At 37.7% G+C, this 23413-nt stretch overlaps 1 protein-coding gene across 1 annotated transcript in view; it reads left to right on the top strand.

The window, feature by feature from the left end:
• FTO (FTO alpha-ketoglutarate dependent dioxygenase) overlaps positions 1-23184 on the top strand; it is a 223875-nt gene extending 200691 nt beyond the window's left edge. Inside the window, exon 9 of the mRNA XM_036390117.1 lies at positions 19302-23184. Within this exon, the coding sequence (XP_036246010.1) occupies positions 19302-19455 (154 nt within the window). The 3' untranslated portion in view covers positions 19456-23184. The remainder of the gene's footprint in view (positions 1-19301) is intronic.
• Positions 23185-23413: the final 229 nt, after the last annotated feature.

Raw genomic sequence — 23413 nt, forward strand, 5'->3', positions numbered from 1 at the left:
CAGGTTGCTGGGATCAAATTTGAAAGCAGCTTGCTCAGATTTCTAGGCTGCTGTGCCCTAGCCCCTTGAAAGGTGCCTGTTATTTCCTACCCATTTGTTATAGTATCCTGTTCTTGGCAGGATGCCTGCTATTTAAGGTTACTTTCATTAATCAGCCATAAGTTAATTTCTTTGCAGGCAGAATCTCTGATCTCATTATGTTGTCTTTAAAGCTGAAGACCTCAGGTTGTTTTATTTTTACTTTGATACCACTGTTAAAAGATAGACTTAAGTTAAGGAACTGTGTCTCTGAGGAATCATTTGGTAGTCATTGAAAAAGTGACAAATTGGACAATCATGAAGCAATATTCACATCTTTATTTAAAAGTTACAAAATTCAGCGACTGATGCATTTCTGGAATGTGGATCATATCCTTAAAATCACCCTCACTCTATGGATTGCCTTGCAATATAGAATTATTCTCACAGGCTGCCTGGTGTCGGGGCTAAAAACATAATTAAGTCAGTGATAATATGAGAAATTCATTTTTCCTGCCCAGTGACACGCAATTCTTTTCCAGGGGTTCTGTGCATATTTTAACTTAGAGCTGTGACTTTCTTTGTTGTACTTCTTTCTGAATTTTTTTAATAGTAGTCAACGTGTTTAAAAGTTTATAGACTGATCCATGACTCCTGTGGTACATTTCTGCTTTGAGATGTTTATTTTTTCTTTTCTTACAAGTTTTTCTTTTCTTTTTCTTTTTTTTCTTTTTTTCTTTTTCTATTTTTCTTTTTCATATAGGTGGCCATTATCAGTACATGGGAACAGCAGTCTGACTTGATATGTTGCATATACTATGAGTTTAATGGTTTTTTTTTTTCCATTGCACTTCATTTCCCTAATGCTACCTGAGGTACTTGGAGACACATGCATCCCTGTCTTCTGTCTTTGAGAGTTAACTTCAACTGGAGCAATAAAATCTGGGTGCTTTTTAGAGCATTAAATCTGGCGAGCGGATATTTGTCACGATGTCTTTCAGGACCACCAGGTGTATGTCAGGGAGTGGGAAAGTTGCTCCACAGGTAACTCAAATCTCTCTGAGCAAGGCTGGTACATGAAGAAGCCATTTGTATCCCACTGAGTCCCACGGTGCTGAGGAGGTTGCTGAGATTTACACGACTCCAATCTCTGCAGCTGATAAGAAGGGTGGCTGCAGCAGGGCTGCATCCGTGTGACCTGAATCCCCGTTTCTCATGCTTCAGAGTGGCGCTAGTGGGGTTCTTGGGTTTTTATTTGGATTGGTTTTAGCTGGGTCAGGGCTGCTGTGAAGGGTGCATTTTATGAAAGCAGGCAGCTGGAAAGCAGTGACGGGAGAGCTCGGGAAAGGGAGCCCTGCTGCCCCTTGGGGATGAGGTGGGAATGCTGGGTCAGAGGGAATGCACTGCCAAGGGCCCTGAATGCCTTTCCCATAGCTTACTTAGGGTTGCCCCAATGCTTTTAGACAGAATTGTTGTCAATGGTATTGATCAGATGTTCTGATAATCCAGTGAGCTTCCTGATGTGTTAAATTCCCTTCTTTCACGTGGTGTTAAGTGTGGAAGAAGTATCTGTAACTCTCAGGGGACACCAGCAAAGGATGACTGCTTGCCATCAATTGTGCTGCACATGCCAATTCCAATTAGTCATTTACTAGCCACTTTTAACACTTTCTAGCAATTCTTTGTACCCTTCAAATATACTGTGTACTTCTGGAGTTTTAATTTATGTTTTTATCAGAAGAATTACACAGAAAGTTTTATTTTAATCAGACGTGAAAGTGGTGAATTAAATTTTTCTACCCATGGATTCTTAAAAGTGTATATTCAAACTGAAAAGAGGAAAAAGAAGCTGCCAACTCCAGAGGAGAAAAATGTTGTATTTAAAACAATATAAACAGAGCAAACAGGACCAAATGTAACATTTCAATGTAAGCTAAAATTTGCAATGCATCTTGGTAGAAAACTTAATTTTGCTTAAGCTTCTGATTTCTTTTGCATAGTTGCTTGATAGTTTTATGAACAGCTTCTTTCTGTAGAAAATATCAATTTTTCAATCTACTTTAGCTTGTGCTTTGAATTGGTTATAATGCAAGAGGAAGGGTGAGATTTTCGAGACCTCCTCCTTTTTTATTGTCTGCATGCATGTACAGTAACAGCTTCCAGGTTTCCCATTCTCCATCACCACAGCTCAGAAGAGCTGTTAGTGCAGACAAGATCAGATGTCATCACCAGTTTTGTCTAAAGGGTCTTGTGTGATGTGCCACCTTATCACCACCTCCTCCCTGCTCTGCAGTGGAGAAGGGCAGGAGGGCAGCCCACGGGAAGGCATCCAAAATTCCCCTTCAGTCAAAGTGAGACTTAATACAGCAAGAAATGGGTTAATGATTGCATCTCCACTTCAGCAAATGCACAATAAAGAGGTAGATTAGGAGAGATGAAAAATTTATTGCAAAAGTGGCACAGTATTATGAAAAACAAAATGATTTCATTGAGTGGGAGTTCTGTTATCATAATCCTAACAATAAACTCCGTTACAATAATAATAGGAGAAAAACTAATTGCAGCAAGGACAGGACAAATCTTTTTTAATCCTCCTTGTCATCTCAACTAAATCCAAACCTATTTGTATTAACCTTTGCTGACAGAGTCACATGATGGACATAATTTCTAGTAATTTACCAGCAGTAGATCTAACCTTTCTTCATCAAATATTCATAAAGGCATGATTCTCAATGATTTTCTGTCTCTTTTCATATTTACAGCTTGTTGTCTTCTTCCTTTTTACTATAATTTGAACACAATTGAAGTCAGATGGAATTAAAGTGGAATTGCTATAGTGGCTACAGTACCTGAAAGCAATGAATAACTAATTGAAATTTCTTATAAGTCAAGATCATGCTGTACTCTGATGGGACAGCATTAAACAGTCCACATGTCCTTGCCTTTTGAGGGGTTAAAAACTTAACCCAGATTAAATGGCATCAGTTCTTGTCATCTGCATAACTGTTTAAAATGTGCATGTCATGCATCTGCATAAACACACGTGGAGTTGAAAGTATGAACTTTTACTGAATCCTTGGACAAGGTATTTGACTCATGGAAAGAAATGCTGTGGGCTCATTTCTTTCTTTAGGTGTAAATAAGACTGACCATTGAATTATCAATTATGCTAATGTAAAACTGATATAAATGTTTGAAGATAAATCAGTTAGATTGAGGCAGTGCAGAAGTAGCATGAAATTTGGACTATGCATGTCTTCCCTTCTAGGAAATTTAAATCTGAATTATGATTATATATTACCTGCAAAATGATCACATGTCACAGTAGTGTTTGTTTCTAATGAAGAAATTAGACCCTTTCAATGCAAATAGAAAGTATAATGGAAAATATTAAACAGAGATTCATATACATAAAATATGTGATAAATTCTCAGAAATACTTTGGACTGGTATATTTGAATTTATGATTGGCCAATTGCTGTAAATGTTCTTTGCATCATGCTATGAACCAAAACCCTGGCTGTGAGTAGCTGTGGTAGACAATGTGGTGTCACTGTGCTCATTCTCACCACAAGAGATTGTGGATAAGTGGAAACATTATAAATGTTTTAAAATGAGCTAAAGTCCTTTTTCAGTATGCATAGTGTGCAAAGGATTTTTTTTTTTTCTTCACTAGTTCAGGTGCTGATTTCTCATGCATTGAGAGCATGTTATTGTGACACCAGAAGGGGTTTGGTGTTTGGATAGAGCAGTGATGAGGGCATAGAAAGCAGTTAAATATGAAGGAGATGAGCTTACAGGTAAATACTATCTACTGGAGCAATTGATATGCTTTAATTACAACATTTGGTATGTTTCAAGTTAGGCATAGAGGTTTTAAGCAATTCCTTAAAAGAAACCCAGTTAAATACTTTGGAGAAAAATGCAAGAAAGCTGTCTTAGAAATAGAAAAATTTATTTTAAAAAGACATAGAGATGTATATAAAGCTGTTGCTTCACTTCAGCTTTGCAGAGAATTAGAGCAAATTGTGTGTATTACTTCAGTTATTCTAACCTTTGTCAAAGAAAAGCCCTTTTTATATCCATAGTAGTTATGAAATAAGAGGAATAATTTCATAAATTACATCTATGCTTATTTGAATGCTCAAAATTACTAATTTTCAGAAATAAAAATTTTTAATTACCAAAATTAAAAACTCTCCTAATTTTATACTGTTTTAGAATAAAATTGAAATAAGTGCCCTTGTTTGTATATAATTAAAACTTTGAATTAATTGTATAAGGCTTTAAATAAAAGAATTTATAGGAATGTACAAAAAGGCATTTCCTTTCTGGTGACAGCTTTAACTATTATAGATAAAACATTTATAAACTCCATAAGTAACATTAATGACATTTCCATATAGGTTCTGATTTCCTGAACTCACAGCTGGTTTATCTTTAGAGGTACATCCAGGGAGAACTTTAAAGTGCAGACTGCTTTGAAGAACAGAAAGGCAAACAATTAAGCATAACTAACATCCTCTAATCAGTTATTGATATGGAGCTGTTTATTCTTTACAGCTTAGAGCACTGCAGCACCATAAATTTAAATGAGATGCCCCAGATCATATTCAAGTTTGAAGACACAGTCAGAAGTTACACAGAAAGTCCATAAAAGGAGATGTGTGCTCTCTTCCCATTATTCAGTATTTGTTTCTTTCTCACAAATAAACCCCCCAAAATAAACCACATCCATTTATTCATTGTTTGTGCCTAAATTTGTAGAATTCTACTGGGAGAATTATGGTGAAAATACCATATTTTTATCATGACCAACATAGGAAGAATTTCAAAGGGCTTTTCATAGATTCATGACAAACAAAATATCTTCAAAGGGCTTTTAGTAAATACAGAAAGAACCTCATTGTTCATTAGTACATGGGATGTAATAAAGAGAATCTGAAACCAAATATTGGTGTGGAAGAACTGGTTACAACATAGAGATTCCCCCCCTCTTTTCCATATCACCTCTTATGAGGTTCTGGCAGTCTGCAAGTTTACAGTAATCAGTTGTTGATGCAGTGAAATGGTCACCAGCAGTGACCGTTCTATTGACCATTCCATCAACTTCTAATGCAGTTGATTACTCAATCATAACAAAGGAAAGAAGGAATAATACAGAAGGAAACTGCACTGGGTTCTAATACATTTTATATTATATGTGTAATTTGTTTTCAGTAGTGAGCTAATTGTATTTTAATAAGTCAAACTGCTTTGTGCTCTCGTGGGAATATGAGAGAGGATTCAGTACAGGGAAAACACACAGAGTTTGTAATTTAGCCATATATTGAAAGCATGGGTTTAGTCTGTACTGTAAAGACAATGCTTTGAAGTGTCTGGCATGTTATTTACAGGTTATTTCCAAGAACACTTCCTCCCTGGTTTCTGTGCCAAAGTTATGCTCCTCTTTAGCTGACAGAAGTCTTGACATGGACTCTGAGTTTAGACTGTCTTCAGGTTTAGAGAATGTGTGATTATCAATGTGATTATGATGCTCCTGGTAATTCCAGCAGACAGCAGTGAGTGTGCCTTGGTGCTGCAGGTGAATCTCAGGCACTTCCTCTGTGTAACTTCATCTAAAGAGTCTGACCAGCAGGTCAGAGCTTCCTGAAAAACTGGTTTTTCCATCAGTCCCTTGGCAAGGGCAGAAGGTTACTGGGACTAATCAAGTTGGTCTTGTGTGTAGCCAGTGAGGCTTTATGGCTTCCCAGGTGACCTTGGTCCTGTAATGTACCATAAAGGACTTTCTCCATTAATAGCTTGTTTGTGAGAGCTGGAAAGACAACTTGTAATACACCTGCTTTTCCTGCTTCTTCCATAATGACATTCTGAACAAGCAAGATGATGTCCTTTGATCCAATGTGACCTTGTATTTTTGGTGATTCTATGATATCTTCAGAGAAAATAAGTAAATTAAGATATAAACATGCTGCTTAGTTATATATTCATGTATTTCATTTTTTTTCATACATTGCATCACAAAATGTAATATTAATTAAATTTATGTGTTTGTACCTACCTTTTGGCCAATTCTCTTTTCAGTTAAACCTATGTATATTAAACATTAGACTTATACCTGTCTATAACAACTGCAAGGGAATGGGGAATATGATGCTTCCTAAAAGACTTTTTTCCCCTGCATAAGGATTTTTCTCTCCATGGTGGTGTTGGGTTCAAAGGCTAAACTGATTCTTTTGGGGCTTTGAAAAGAGAACTCTTCTGTCTTCTTTCATTCTCCTGGAGTATCTTTTCCACTTAGAATGTATAATTTTGTAGCAAGATCTATTACAAGGAGCTTTGAAAGTCTTATTCAAAGTAAGCTCATGAAAGAATGGATATATAAAAGTTTGAGCATCATTGTATTTGGGATTTGTATGTCAGTTGTTTTGACTTCTACTGCAAGCTACTGTTCCTTTATGCCTGTGCTAGCTGTGTAACTGCATGGTTTCCAGGCAAGAATCTTTTCTTGATTTGAAGATGTCAGAAATTAGGAATGTTCTGTTCCTTTAACAGTTTTTCCCAGTATGTGATTGACTTTACTGTAAAAAACAGGCCTATTCAAATTTCTCTGGGTTCTTTTTTAAATTTCAGCCTCCACTGCTAGACAAGAGAGCTCTTCTATATATGATACTTTCTTTCAATCTATTAGTTTTAAATCTGATAAGTGAAGCAAATTGAATAAATCATTATCATGTGTTTTTCACATGTCTCCACAGTCTCTTTTCCGTGTTTTCTTCAACCTACTTCTAAAAGGCTGGAAACAAGGCTATTCCATGTTATTCTCATTTTGTTTGTCCATCAATATTTGTTTTCCAGAAAAGCACTGATTGTCATGCTTTATATATTCATGTTATCTGTCAAATGAGTGCTGTACCAGATTTTCTATTGCTTGATGATCTGCTACACAGCCTGTAGATCCCAGGAGCATTCCATCTCCCTTGTCATGATAGTAGCACTCTAACAGTCTAAAATTTCCAGAATTCAAATCAGCATTATTGGGCTGCAGAATTCTTCAGTCTGATCCAAGTTAATTGCCCGACATAGGCCAGACATCAACATCTCTAACTGCCAAAACCCTTAAAGTTTGCATTCATTTCTTGGCATTATGACAGGCTGGAGTAATAGCATTTCAGCAGAGAAAAAGGTGACCACATTGTATAGTAGATTGATATGATCACAATATCATTTGAAATAGCAAACAGCATAGGAGGGATATTGGGTCAGTTGCATACTCAGGGAAGCAATGTATCTTGTAACAGGAAGGGAAAGAATTTCATCAGCAGTTTGTTGTGAGGAAGCTCAGCTGGCAACATATAAGCTAGGAAAAATGGTGTCTGAAAAACAACATTCCTAGACAAAATAAAACATATAGAAGGCCAAAATCATCCACTTTTCATAAAGTTTAAGTAACTGTTCTTTAGCAGACACAGAACAAAGGAAGACAAAACAGTAGGTCTCTTGTGAGCATAGTGAAATGGATACTTTCTGTGATACATATCTTGATTTTTCATTAATTTGCACAAAATATGGAGGGATGGATAGTAAATTGCACCCAACAACAAAATATTTCTCTTTCCTTGCATCAAAAAATTACCCAATTGTCCACAGAATTGGAATCTGACTGTGCAATGTAGGTTACTTTACAGAAACCCCTGGAAGTTGCTCTGGTAGGTTACTGAAGTCCAGCATTATTCAGGTAACATGCCCATGAATTTTTGTCCATGAGTTAGAATGTTCATGGCAGCACAGGGACTAGAGACTAAATGCAGAGAGAGGCATTGGGTTAGTGATAGGACGGCTCCATTGGGTCCTTAAGAGAGGTTGCAGATAATCCTGTGTGTGGGCATGGCTGTGCTCTGAGCAGCGATGCAGAGATCACCTCCCAGCCCCTACAGTGGAGCTTTCTCACCTGTGCTGAACCCAAAATGTATTTGAAAGTTCCACTGAGCTAAATGAGATTTACATGTGTGACTGTGCATTTTGCTGAGAACTGAGAGAAGATAGAATCAGGTCTTTAATTAACTAACATAAGAGGTCTTTGGAATTCTGATGTGGTGTTTTAGGAGGAATTATATGATAAACTAACATGAGTAGCCTTGCAAGTCAATCAGCAGAGCAGATGTTAACCTCTCTTCTTAGGAAACTTTGGGTTTTGTTGCCATTTCATGGTAAAGAATAAGTCAAGGGAAAGCACATAAATGAATTTGAGTTTTGCCTTTCAAATACTAAGAAAATAATCCATCTGAACTACTCATAAGGCATTAGCAGCATAAACTGTATTATGATTGGACTGTTTCCTGTGGCAATAACTTCAAGAAGAGTTTCAGGAGTAGTTGTATTATCTATTGAGAAGCAATTTTTTACTTTCTGTGGAGGCAAGATAGTTTTATGAATAACTGAAGTTTACTCTGAAGGCCATTTCAGTCGCCCACAGATCTAACGATATTATGTTACCTCCTTTCGTTTCAAATTCACAGCATAAGAAAGAAAAAGAATGACATAAATTGGATGTTAGAAGAGTTCTGAAGATAGACATCAGAAGAATTCAAGAGTAAGAAGAGAACTCAGCATTATTTGTTATTTTCCATCCTAAAGTAAAAAAGGGAACAAAGCATCAAAAGCATCAGTAGTGATAGAGAGAGCTCAAAGCCAGGACTATATATCATAGCATATAAAACAAGTGAGTTGGCACCACCAGAAGGTCTAAAGTCTTAGTCTGTGGTTTAAAGTCATTGATATTGCAGTCAGAAAGATCTTTCAACTGCAGAAGTAAGATGAAGAGCTGTATGCATTTGTTGCCATAGACATTTTAGGATTTGCCTGCTAGTAGCATTTTGGAGCTCACTAGGGTGAATAAGTGGTCATGGTGCTGAGAGAATCCAAGTCCACTGATAGGATGTTATAGATCAGAATCTTTCACTTTTTGTTAGTACACCTGAAAATAATGGCTGTGAATGTAGGCCAGCATCAGATTCATGTGCTTTATCTTGTGTTTAAGTTGATTGAATGCAATCATATTCCATAAACTAAAGCATATTGTAGTCTTTAAATCATTATTCAGTCTGTAGTGGAATTTTAGTTGGTCTTAAAAAATATTGCAGAATTACCTTGATTCAAAAATTTTGAAGTACAGTGATGCTGAACTTGAAAGTATGTAAAGAAATATATTTCTTCACATTGTATTTGGGCAATGATAATTACTTACAAGTGAAAGTAGAAAAGGACATTTCAGATCTCTATATAATGTTTGCAGTTATTTGAAATCCAAAGGGTAATAGAAAAATTTCTGATGTCTTGCTTAGTAGTCAGAAAGATTTACTCCACTTGTAGAGAAGCAGCTTGTTGAGCATATTGTTGCCATATTATTTTTATTTGTGGCTGGGCATACTGTAGCATTTCCTGGGATATCAAGTCTATTCGTCTGCCAGCACTGGAATTTCTTTTTTGGTGGCATATTTTTATAGTGATTTATCCATAAAATATCACTGAATAAAGCAGCAGCCATGGAGAAATTCTGCAGTGGTTGAAATGTGATTAGTTACACGAGCCTTTCTTTTTTTATTCCTAAACTCCTAACTCTTCTTGGACCTCTCTGCCTTTCTGGTATCTGTTTTCTCATTTCCTTATTATTTGTTCCCTCCTGCATCCATTTCACCTCATGTTGACCCTAAAGAAACTGTGTTGTAGCCCACAGGATTGCATTGCTCTTACAGTACGAGTTCCAATATATGTTATAAACATATCTGGTTGCAGGCTACAGCCAAGGTGCACAACATAGGGAAGACAATGTCTTTCTGCAGCACAATAAACCTTTAGTTTTGTTTGTTTCTTTGTTTCCTAAGCCTCTTAGGAGTTCAAGGCCATAGCTCTTGATAGAAAATGTGGTATAAGCTCCTCTTATATGTGTGTGTGACTATATATATGTATATATGTATAAAGAGAGAGATGTCTGTGTGTACAGACATGTATTTATGCCTCAGGTTGTAGTCTTAAACAAGATTTTAATTTCAGTCTTGAGAGAGTATTGGAGTTGTTTGGTGCTTATTATCCAACTATCACAGCTTCCTTTTGGCTATTGAAATGTGCAGATTCACTGAAATGGAGCAAAGCAGGCAAGTTGTGCATCTTAGGAAGAGTCTGAGAGAATCCAGGTGGTTTCTGGGGCAGGATCTCCATTTGGTGTCACCCTCCCTTATGAGCCATACAGGCACAAAGGAGTGTTCAGTGTAAAATCACACATGGAGTCCTTGCCCAGTGGTTACTACAAATGTGTGAGGTCTGCAGTTCCATTCAGCTCCCAAGTGCTGCCCCTTGTGGGTCACCCTTGCTTTGGTCCTGATGGAAGTTGGGGGATTTTGGGGGTGGGTTGCATTTGCAGCCAGCAGGAGTGGTGCAGGAAGGATTACATTGCTTTGATGCTAAGATACAGACCCTTTCTCTCCAGACTGATTTAAGGATCAAGTAAGGTGGTTGCTGTTAGTTGCTTTCAGTCATGTTTCCTTTGATTTTACTTTCCTTATATAACAGGGATTTGTCATACAGCAGTTGATTTTTATTAACATGAAAAGGTGCCTTATGGAAAATCATACATTCAACAAGGAAAATGTTTTAGCTTTCTTGCAGAAGGGCAGAGCCTCCAGATCCTGAAGTTCTTTGGAAAAAGGGATTGCTTATTTTTAATGAGGTGGCATTAAATGGGAAGGCCATCCTCCTTCCGTGGAATTTGAAAAGTTCCTATGTTTATATTTTTGCTTACCTAGATAACTTTCACATATAAAGAGTACAAAAGATAAAATGAAAGATTAAATGATGCTGGAAGCATCATTAACTTTTCAGATGACATTCTTTTGGAAAGTGCAGTGTCTTTCAAAAAAATGTGCCATGTGCATGGCTCAGCCCCAGATCTTCCAGCAGTCTAATACTGGCAAGGGAGGGCATCTGTAGCCCCCTGGGAAGTGGGCTGTGGGGATTTCCTTTTCTCCTCTTTGTTGGTTTTTATTTCCATTTCCTTTTCCTCTCTTTTTTCTGTCATTTAACGCTGTTCTGCACAACAGAGGGGAGCATCTGGCCCCAAGTAAACACCCAATAAAATAAGTGGGGGAAATTCACAGCTCCCTTGGTGCTATTGCGTCTGTCTGTCTGGTTGTGGACTCAACAAGATAACCATGCATCAAATTACATTGTCCAGGCTATCTTCACAACCAGAAGTGCTTGAAACCTTATTTTAATAGAAGCTTAGATTCTGGAGAATACTATAAAATCTCTCCAAAGGCACCAAATCAGCAATTCCATCTGTGTTTCTGCAAATGTAGAGGAACAATGCCCCAGCTGATTATGCAAACAGAATGAAAATAGTTATTTTAAAAGTGCATAAAATCGATACTTTGGGGAAAACAAGTCAGCTGTGTTTATACTCAGCATATAGCAGACATTTTGTTTCTTTGTCTGAAAAAATCATAGGCAAGCAAGGATTGCAAGTGAAATAAAACAGCCTATCATACAGTGCAACAGAGGGGACTGGAACATCAGATGTCTCAGCAAAGGCTTAGAGAATTTTAGGTTCCTTCTGAGAGAATATAAATTATATTGAGGTTGATATATTTGTACGTTGTTTGAAGTCAAAGCCAAATATTCTTAACACGGTGGGAATAACTCCCTTCCCATTGCTGATCATGAAAAGTATGTAACTAAATCTATGTCTGTGGTGCTGAAAATTTCCTCCTAAATGCTGTCTCTTCTGGACTAATGGGATTTTTTGCAAGTATTGGTGTGAAGGGGTGTGCATATAAATATGTAGAAACGTGCTTCTCATACAGTCAGGATACATTCCTTGTATACATATTATTCTAAAAACAGGAAACAAAAGCATCTGAGAAACAGGACTGAAAGGGAACAATTTTTAGACCTATAAGTTAAATTGGATTAAACTTCATCTTTCAGCAAATGCCATGTTATTTATTCAGTGTTTCTCTGGGGGATTTCCCTACCCCCTACACTTTATAGCAAGTAGTGTTGTTTCTTAATTAAAAAATCAAACAAACATGGAATTGAGGCTGCCCCGCACAGACACTCTCCTGTGGGAATAGGAGGTGCACTGATTTTCTCACGGACAGTTTCTGGGTCTGTTGGACACAAAGGAGGGGAAAAGCTGTGTCTGGAGAAGTCAAATTCACATCATGCATAGATGCCAGGACTATTCTGTGCTGCAGGGCCATCTCCTTAGGTATTGCCCTTTATGGGGGAGAGCTGGTGGGCATGGTGAGGAAGGTCACTGATAAACTCATCACAAGTCAGGTAGATTTCTTTTTATTAATTACTGTGGGGTTTATTAATTACCCCACAGTAGAGATTACTGTCTTGGAGAAAGGAAGTTCTTGTTTCCTCTTTTCTTTCATTCTTTACACACAGAGCTGGAATGTTTTGGAGATTTCAAGGCTTTACAATCCCCCCTCTGTAGCTGAAACAAACCTTTATCCTTTTCCTTAGTTTCTGACCTAAATAGTTTAGAAAGACTGATGTACATTTTGAGAGATTTTAATTACTATTGTGGGGGGAAAGTATTTTAAGTTCTTTACAGTTAAGACAAAGCAAATTTTTTTTTTAATTATTTTGAGTTTCACTTCTTTCTACAAATGCATGTGAAGCACATTGGTGCACCACTTGAAAAGTCTTTTGGTTGGACTCCACCAGTGCTTTGATTGCTGTTATTTCAACATCTGGAGGGTTTTTCTCATATTTACCTGGTTTACAATTTGAGTAATAGTAGATACTCTGACATTTTCAAGCTAATGCAAGTGCCGTTTCACCCTGTTTAGTGTCGGGTTCATTGATCTCTTCCCTGCTTTTCTGTGGAACAGCAAAATGCACTCTGCAGGCCAGTGTTAAAGATGGATTCTGCTATAGATTCACTTTGTCAAAGTGCACACAAGGGTGGCTGTTTTCAGGCTGTCCCACTTTGTCACCAGTGATGCCTCAGGAGTTGCAGCAGTGTCCTCATTTCCAATGGAATGGTTTATTTTGAAGGTAAAGCTCTTCAGTCAGTGACTGTAAACGTTGGTTCTGTGGCAAGGGCCAAAAGCAGCAGTGACATAAGCTATTCTCAACCTTTGAAAGAAGCAGACAGAGATCATCTGATGTGCCAGCAAATGTATTTGTTCTTGCATCTTTCTGCAGCTGATACTTTTTTTTTTCTTAGATAAATATTTAACTGATATTGCCTCTATCCCTTTCCTAAAACTGGCATTCTCTTTTCAAGTTTCTTATCTGGAAACAAACTCTTTTTGTCCCTTCTATAAAAGCAGTCCTGGTCTCAGCCATTATTTATGGCTGGGCACACTGTAGTTACAGCACATGAAAGAACATCAGCAATGACTTATTGTAAATGGGACAGACTTCTTGGGAATGCACTGGGGATTAGATGTCCAAAAGAATGAAGCACTGCTCTCTTTCCATCTGGCCACTTCATTTCACTGCCTATTTGGGACCAGCACTTCTAAAATCTAGTTTGCAGAGTCAAATATTGATTTAATTTGGAGGGTTTTTTATTCTTAAAAGGTAGAGTAAACCTGGGAAGGTTTTACTTGTGCAGAGTCACAGGAGGGACAAGCAGGGAACAACTGAAAGAAACGATTTCTGTCAAAGTTGGCAATTTTCTGATTGGTTGATTAAAAAGACTAAGAAAATCTTTTCTCTAGATTGGACTCAATAACTTTCAAAATGTCAGTTTGGGCATGAAAAATTCAAATTTTCTTGGTGATATAGTCATATAAAAATGATATTTCAGTATATTCGTATTTTCTCCATCCTCTGTTTTCTCAGAAAATAGTCTTTAGGATGCAAACTAAAAAGGTTAATATCAGGTGAAGGATTTTTAATTATTAGCTTTCTTATGTTTTACAGAGTTTAAGCAAAGAGGTCAGAAAGTATTCCACCCTAACCCTTTGTCATGATGGAGCATTAGTCAACCCATTTTCTAAACACCCTTCAAAACACTTTTGGTGGAGCTCCAGCTGAAATACTGATTCCATATATGCTATTTCTTCTAAAATAAGATCAATCAGAAGTCAAGCTTTCAATATTTTTTGACTATAAGCAAGTTAAGTTCCAGCTCCTAATGTAGATCTCATGTCTTGTATGAATTCTCCAGAAAAAGCTCTGGGAGAGCATAGGACTGGTTTCCCTTGGATACAGGTGATCCAGGCTGGAGTACTGTCTGTCTTGTATGTGCTCTGGCAACTAAGAGTGTCTTGAAATGACATGGGATTATCCTAACACTGAGGTTAGAGTAGCTACATGTGGTGTACACAATAATTTTCCATGTGGAGTAATTGTTTGAGGGATGAGTATAAAAAAATCCAAACCTAAAGCAAATCTCTATGTCCCAGGTACCTGTACTAGTAGGATTTGTGTTCCACAGCAGAGCTCTGTGTTGTAACATTAATAACCCATATTTGATCAGACCCATATGTGCAAAGTCATTGTGAGTTTTAAGAGTGGAAGATGGTGTCTAATGAAGTTGCTGCTGTTCCTCTTACTCAGAACAGCAGGCCCCCATGTTAGCAGAGCTGTGCCATTTTAAGCAATGTCAGTCTGGGTTTCAGGAATGTATTTGTCTTAGTCAAGTGATCCAAATGCTTTTTTTGCCTGGGCCATTGTTTTAAAAGTTACCCTGAAGTTTTGAATAACAGTACAGCAACACCTTTTTTCTAGCATGAATAGAGGGAGAAAATAGCTCCCCATATAAAACATAAAATTCCAGGAGTGCTGGAGTAAGCAGGTATGGGTGAGTGTGCACTTTTGTACCTGCAGGGCAAACGTCCCATCCTCCCCTTCTGGCCATGTCAGTGCATGGGGAAATCAGCCAGACCCATTTTCCTCATCTTACCCTATGAATTTCCATGTCGTCTCCATTGGTCTTTGAACTGCTGGGCACAGGTAACTAAATGACTACCATCTCAGAAACAGGGCTGTTTATATCCTCTCCTCACTCCTAGCATGCCTGTGCAGTCTGAGCCACTGATTGACCCCTATTGATCTGATTTGACTGCACTTCTGTGGAGTAGACAAACAGTGCAAGAGAATCCAGGGACTCTAATTCACAGTACCTTATTTAGGTTTCTGGATAATAATTCTTATTTGCATTAATCGCTTGCATTAATCACGCAGAACCCGAGGCTGCCTCTTGCCTTCTCTGCATTCCTGTTCCTGACAATGGAACAAAAAGGTATCTGGTCTAAAGAAAGAGTGGTTTAAGTATATTGACACTTGATGCTTAGTAGTTGCAAAACTTAACTGTTAGAAAAAAAAGACATTTTTTCAAATCAATGACTCACGCATTACTGTAAAATATATCGATTAAAAACAAAGCATAATGTTAGTCATTTAGTCAGTAGAGTGATGCAATACTGAAATAAATTTATCCCTTGACTTTTGCATTAACCTTTTATTGACTGCTTGCATACTCATAATTAACACACACTTTAGCTAGCTTGGTTAGTTTTAGCATTGTGATCAGTGTCCTCTAATGTAGATGACACCCTGATCATCAAAAACCAGTGCAGCCCAGGGAACCATGACCAGGCAAGTGTCTGTCTCAGTGGATGCACCCCTGCCCAGGGAGATACCAGCCACCTTCCAGGGAAAGCATCATCAGCTGTTATGCAAATAGTCAAACAGTCATATGAATGCTTGTCATCACTTAGTTGAACATATTAATAAATATTAATAAATATTAATAAATATTAATGAGCAAAGTCCGCTTGTAAAAAACAGACAAAAAGGTTATGAAAAATCTGAGAACTTTAGAGGGTAGAGGTAGTGAGAATATGCTCTTCAACAGTAACTAAAAATGTGCTTTTTAAATTGAAACTGTCACAAGTCTTGATTGTTTTAGTAAGAAAGTAGGGACCATGGAGTTTTGTGCATTCTATAAACAAACAATTCTTTCTCTAATATGTTATTGAAAACTTACTGTCAAGGTGTTGCAGCTAAATTGCTCTGAAATATATCACAGCAGTTTTCCTGTTCTCCTGCTGCAGATAAAGTATTGAAGGAATCTATTCTGTATATCAAAGTTTGTGTGATTTCCACTCTTTATACAGTTTTTACATATAATATGCAGAGGTTAGTTCTATTTTCTTTTGGAGTTTTGACTCTAGTAACTCAAATAACAGTTTTAAATTGATATGGAATATTTTCATTAACTTACAATTGTAACTCTTCATACTTTCCCACTACCACCACAGCTCAATGTTTGCAGCCTTTTTTTGTTTTTTTAATCAGGAGTTATTGTTGCTAACTCATTTTAACTGTCAGATACAAAGAATTTTAAATCATTCTGTGCAATCATTTAGATGTCTTTGATTGTTCTGCTTCAGTTTAAAATGTTGCTCTGCTTTTGGCAAGATCTTCTGCTCTGTTCCACTTCTACAAATTAAAGACCATTGTAGGAACAATTTATATGCTCATCTAGAAAGGTCTGGTTTTTGCACCCTAGTTCTGAGTGAGAAAGGACATTTTTCACCATGTTCCAGATTGTGGGAGCTATTCACATGGATTGCTTATTGAGCTGCCAGGTGCAGCAGTGACTGCCTAGAACCAGCCCCATAGCTTTGAACATGAAAAACTTAAGCTGTCTTTGATGTCAGCAGATCCAGCACAGGGGTTGTAATTTTGGTCAAAATAGATGATTGAGAGATTATAAGAATGTATCATTCCCTGCTGTTCTTGCTAGTATGGAGCAAAGCTGTAGAAATCCAACAGAAGGAGGAAAGCACCATGGCATCACTGACCTTGGAGTGCTTTCCCTTTTTTGTATTTTTACAGCACATTGATGCATTTCTGTCTCCAGACTGGCACAGCAAGTCTGAGGACCTGACACACTTGCATTCCTCTAGTCCCTCCCATGGAATATGCTGTGGTTAAAACTTCCCCAGCTGCCTGATCTCCTGGAAGCTCCGGCACGTGCTTGGTTGTGGGGAGACCTCTCAGCAAAGGCTCTGCTGGTACAAATATAGAAAAGGGAAAGTAGCAAGCAGTGGCTGTTGGGCTGTCCAGGCACAGCATCACCATCATTGCCACCACATTTACAGCAACAAAAACACCCACATGTGAGGGAGAAGCTGGTCAATCTGTTTCTGTGAGAGAGCAAGGGAAAAAAAGACATGAAAGGTAAAAAGAGGACTCTGAAATGCTGAGGAAGCTAAAGGTTGATATATCTTTTCTCTCAGTGAAAACTTTTATTAGATGTGGGAGAGAGAAAATGTTTATTATTATTATTATTAGCTGAGTTTTGCAGATCACATAACATGCCTCCAGTATTTGCTGGCTGAGCTTTGTGATTTGTCATCTGCAATAATCATTACATGGTTAATTTATCCACTTTAAGATGGAAATGCTTAAACTGGAATGTCTTATACTACCCACCAAACTGAGTGTATTATTTTGTGCCAAGACAGAAAATAAAGCAAGCTTTTAGAAGCCTTATAGAGTTATGCTGTAATTAGTTTCAGCTTCCCCTGCATATTAATTTTCTCCTGTTCCTTTATATAATTTGGAAAATGTCTTCAGAACATGATGGCACAATCAGTTAAGTACCTCTCAGAACTCACACACTAAACTGCATTTGCTATAACAACTATTATAAAGCAGCCAGCAAAACAAATCCTCTGTTATTCTGTACAGTGCAGCTTATCAATGCAAACAGTTTAATATTTATGCTAAGAGGATTGTCACAAGTAGCTTCTGTTCCTTTAATTCTTGTTTTAAATAAATAATGAGAACATTTAAACACATTACTCTTCCCAGGGCCCTGAGGTCGGCTAATCTTATTATTTATGAAGTGATGTGCTACATAATAGTACTTAGTGCATGTTAACAGATGCTATTATCAGGGGCTGATGTGGAGAGCTGAAGATATATTGGAATGCTCTGTGTTAATACTGTCCTTGCAGTGTAATGTACGATGGATTGAGTGCCCAGGATGCTGGTGCAGCAATTAACCACCCACCAACATGGGTGTAAAGCTGAAGGATGTTTTCTCATGGGGATTACACTGCTATTAATAATTCCCAGGAGAAGAAGACATCTTTCATTTGGCAACAGTCTCTTCCAGAAGGTCAGTGGTGTGGACAAGGAAGTTGAGTGTGTCAGTACTCTTGGAGTTCATTCTGCTGAGGTGAAAGATGGATATATGTTTAAAACAGCTTTAAAGTTCTTAAAAAAGTTATGTGCTTTATGGAAGACAAATTTTTAAAAATGTTATACAAGAGATAAAAGCACATTTCTGCAATTTGGTTGTTATCTCTTTAAAGAGCTATATAGACCTGCAGTATGTACCAAAATTAGGGTAATTCTCAGCATTTTTCTTTTTTTCCCCATTGTAAATATTAACTAATTAATCAGTAATGTGCAAATTTTTTGTGAGGAAGGGGAAAAAGGGGGGGAGAAATCCTCCTTGAGCTGTGACAATGTTTTTGATGTGGCATTTATTAGTCTAATCTTTAGAGATGTGATGGTTGCCACTTATAAAAACTTTCCTCTGCAGGCTGCAGTTCAGTTTAATATTATAATTAGACTTCACTAGTATTGATGAATAATCCATTTAATAAAAAACATTGTAATTTAAACATTTTCTCTGGGGACTAACATACACTAGCCTCTTAATTTAATTTTATTGAAGTTTTGCCCACCCATTCATCATTGGAAGTTGTTATTAACCTCCATTTCCATTTTTCTTTATAGAATTTTCTCTTTTTATATTGCCTTTTTCTGTGCTAAGCAGGTTGATACACTTGTAAATCTCCAGAATCTACAAAGCTAGTCTGGCTTCTTTAATGTTGTTTAATCTATCCCCCCTGACCTTAATGCAGTAAATTCAGTTTAATCTTTCTCAATAATCTAGTAATACATTGGAAACCAGCAAACATTTAAATCTGATAATGATTTAATCACATACTTTAAATAACAGCTGAGATAATGAAAAAATAATTCACCATATAAAGGAACACTAACTGAGTTTTCTCTGTGATTGGCTTTTTGAGAAATCCCTATAGAAAATACAAAGCCTACAACTGAAATCAACTTCACTGGAAATGTGCAATCCACTTGGTGTCAGAAGATGTCGTATTTCTTTTTTTTATCATCTTTCTCTCTAAATTAATGCTCAAATGTATCCTTGCTGAGTATTCAGTTTCTTGATACAGTTTTACTTAAGTGGTTTATCTGCTTACCTTTCTTTTCAGATGCCAGTCAGACGCAGCAGAGAGCTTGCCAGAGGACCAGAGACCAGAATGCCATCCCTTCTGGACAGATGATGATGAATGTAATATGCCTCTGCCATATGATCTAGAAGAAGTAATTGCTTATCTACAAAATCTCCTTCAATGGATAGAATAACAAGTGACCTTCCAGCCTAGAATTATTGATGCTGGTCATCTGGGGAGAAGCTTTGTTATCATAAATCTTTTAAGCTTTATGATTTCTTGATTGTGTGTTAGTTTGTCTGTCAATGCAGATTTTACCAGTCTTTAAACAGTAGCTTAGTTACTGTCTCATAATAAAAAGGACCAGCCCCCAAGTTTTACAGAAGTGTGTGTTTTTTAAGGCATAAAGTCCAGAACACCAGCTTTAGTTCCCTCCTCCTCCACTCTATTTCCCTGCAGCCCAGGGATGTCTGTGTATCACAGACTCACAGGATGGGTCACGTTGGGAGGGACCACAGTGGGTCACCGGGTCCAACCTCCCTGCTCAAGCAGAATTCCCAGAGCACAGGCACAGGGCTGTGTCCAGACAGTTCTGGAATGTTCCCTGGGAGGGAGACTCCTCAGGCTCTGGCCAGGCTGTTCAGTGCTCGGGCCCTGCACTGCAGAGAGCTCCTTGCTCATGTCCAGGTGGAACTCCCTGGGCATCATTGCTGCCCCTTCCTCTGTCCCATTGCTGGGCACCAGGAGCAGAGCCTGGTCCATCCTCTGACACCTCCTGCAGATACTGACAGACATTATTGTCCCCTCTCAGCCATCTCTTCTTGAGGCTGAGCAGGCCCAGCTCTGCCAGTTTTGACACATTGCCTTGGTATCTAAATTTCAGCTTCCATGAGTGCCTAGAGCTGTCTCTGGCCTGGCAGGTTTGAGCAACCCAAGGTGTAGCTCACACCTGTGGCAAAGCAGACTGCATGATCTGGGCATCCTAATGAGAGGCCAGCTTGGGGTGAGCCTGTTGGAGATCTTCAAAACAGAGCTGTGGATTCTCAGTCCAGTAACACAAAGGGGCAGGAGATGTTGGAGATACTCCTTTGTGCAGTGGCTCCTTCTCAGAGCATTTTTTCAGGTGAGGAATTCTGTGGGAGTATTCTAATATTCATCCCAAGACTTTATTACTGTTTTGCCTCATGGCAACAGAGTACTACTAAGAGAGATTTCTGATGTGAATCTGTACATCCTGGGCTCCCTGGAATCCAGAATTCAGTTCCTAACCATTGCTTTGTATCTGCATGTTCTGAATCCTATTCTGAGGTCAGGTTTCCCAGTACATTGCCTAAAGAAGTGATGGACCTAAGTAAGACCTTCCATTTAGGTTGTTTGGCTCTCTGAGAAACTGGATTTAGATTGTGTGATGTTGGGAATTGCAGCATCAAGTGAGATCTATGAGCACAAACCCAAAAACTATGAAAAAGGAAACTGTGATGTTTTGTAGTAATGTGCTATAAAAAGAACAATTCTGTGTGGGATGATACAGGGTGCTCCTGAATGAGATAGAAAATTTTGTTTTGGTAAATTGCTATTTTATCTGAACTGGTTGGACTGGTGTCCCACTTTGCCACAAAAAGCAGAAAATCATTATGGTGAAAAAGCACTCAGGCTGTATTACCAAAGAAGCCAGTAAGGTTCAGAGTTTGACATTGCCACCAAGAAATGAATATGACTCCTGTGTTAATGTGGTGTTTAAAGTCTCTGCTGAGGCTGAGCTCACCCAGAACACACCAGCTTCTGTACTGGCAAAGTTCTGTGTGTGTGGATGAGGCTTGTGCTCCAGAAAATTGTGCTTTTGACAGTATAACATATGCCAGACCTCCCTGGAGCTAAGGAAGCTGTGCCAGTAAAAATTCAGGTTTAGTGGTATAAAACTGTGTCCACACCTACCAGCTTTTGCCAGGACAATTATATCAAGTAGAGGCTGTACCTCATAAGACTTTAGGTAAAGCTGTGCCAGCAAAAGTATAAATACCTGAATCAAGTGTTTCCATCATAGTCCTGGGCTTCTGTGAAAACTTTTCGTTATCCTGTGGAATGTAAAGACTGTCTGAAGAATAAGTTATTACTTAAACTAGGTTTGATAATATTAACATGATCCACACATTTATCTGTTGTCTCTTGTGCCATAGATTTCATAACATTTGGAAATACTGCTATGGGCATAGCTTTCTCTTCCCTGCACTAGTTAAAGCTGGCTTTACCAGTGGCACATTTGGATTAGTGCCACACAAAACACTGTTTACTTTGGAGATCGCTTAGAGAAAAGCTAGCTGAAGATGTGGGAATTCTGCTTTTGAAAAGGCAGTTCTCAGAAACAGATATTGCTTTGGAAATGAGCAATATGAATTCAGACAAGCTAATGTTGTAACAGTGTTAGCACAATGTTTACGGGGACTGTTTATTTATGCTGTTATGTTATGATTACTTTGTGTTTAATTAAGCACTGCTAAAATCCATGGGGATCACAGTATTGAAAGAAATCTGACCACCACAAAGGGGAGAGAAGGCACATCAATGATGTAGTTTGTAGCTGAAGTGGAGGCAAAGCTATTAAAAATGATTGGCAAATAATTATTTCCAGCAGCAGTAAAAATAAAACCAAACCAAAACAATCCCAAACCTATTAGGAGACTGCTGGCAGTAATAACAGAATTTTTAGAATACATGTTCCCAGGTCTTGCCTATGCTTGAAGATTTAAGGTAGTGAATTAGCTGAACTAGTATTGGTCTCAGTGCAGTCAGATCCCACTTATCTGAGCCATCTTTAGCAATGATATGGACAAATGAATACCTTTGGAATAAGACTGCCAAAATACCAATAATCAAGTGGTTTAGGGCTCGGTGTTGCATTCCAGTCTTGCATCATCTAAATCAGTATAACCTGGTTGTTTTCAGTTGAAATGCAGAAGTATGAGAAGATTTCATATCTCCAAAGCCCACAGGAGTTGACAGCAATAACATGAGTAAGGTGGTGGAACTATTTGAAGCACAGAGTAATGCCAAAGGATACCCCAAAAGGAGAACACAGTTAAAAGTAAATATATATTAAAAAAACCTGAGAGATCAACTATAAATTATTGCTGTGTTTAGATTATGTGTTAGAAGCTGACAAATACTTTGAAGATTTCTTTATTTTATTCAAGTAGTTATAATTTAGCTTGTTTAAATGACTTTTTAGCAATCCATTTATATTCCAGCATTAGATAACCCATTTCCTTTTTGAAAGAGCTGGAAGACAGAGCCTCTAATTAATGTTCTACGTACAGCAATTGTTTGCCAAGCCTGGATGCTTTAGAAGCATGAGGACCAAGGTCAAGTTTTTTCAAGGAAGAGGTGAGAGCATAAATTAACTTCTGACATTAAATTCAGTGGCTCTTTTAAAATGGTGAAGTTCATGATTTTGCTTACATTTACTTTTCATCAGCCTGGACTGAAATGAGGTAAAATAGTTCACTTGCACATGTGTGTCAGGCTAAATGGATTGCAGAAGATACAGATCTGTTTGCCTGTCTGCACTTGCCTTTAGACAATATTCATCAATTTTACAAAAGCTACTGACTAAACATGGAACCAGTACAAATGAAATGCTCAAGGCAAGGGCTTTCTTTTATAAATCTGATACAGAGTTGGTTTTACACTGATAGAAAGAAAATGTTGGCAGAAAATGAAAAACTTCTATTGTTTCTGTAATTTGGGGGATGAAAGATACAGACTGTTTTTAAGTATTTGATAGAAAACTGCTGTGTTATGCAATGTAATTAGAGATGTTTTTATAATGCTTTGTTCATATCCGTGTATATGAAAATATTTTATCCCATAGGTCCTTTCTTCTGCTGAAAAGGTTATGTAAATAAATAAAATTAATCTCAATACAGTAGATTTTAAAGGCATAATACTTATGTTCTAAGCTTTACAACAGGTTCTGATTATTTAAAGGGTAAATAAGAATGCCATGAGTAATCACTGACTGAAAACTATGCAGGATGGGTAACATGCACCATAACAAATATCCAGATCAGTTGTCTTATTATCATCTGAATATGGTTTTAGGTTCACTGGTAGTGGTACAAGATGCAATATAAAATCATGCTGGATTACTTAAT

The sequence above is a fragment of the Molothrus ater genome, chromosome 12, assembly GCF_012460135.2.
Source record: "Molothrus ater isolate BHLD 08-10-18 breed brown headed cowbird chromosome 12, BPBGC_Mater_1.1, whole genome shotgun sequence".
NCBI classification, from domain to species: domain Eukaryota; kingdom Metazoa; phylum Chordata; class Aves; order Passeriformes; family Icteridae; genus Molothrus; species Molothrus ater.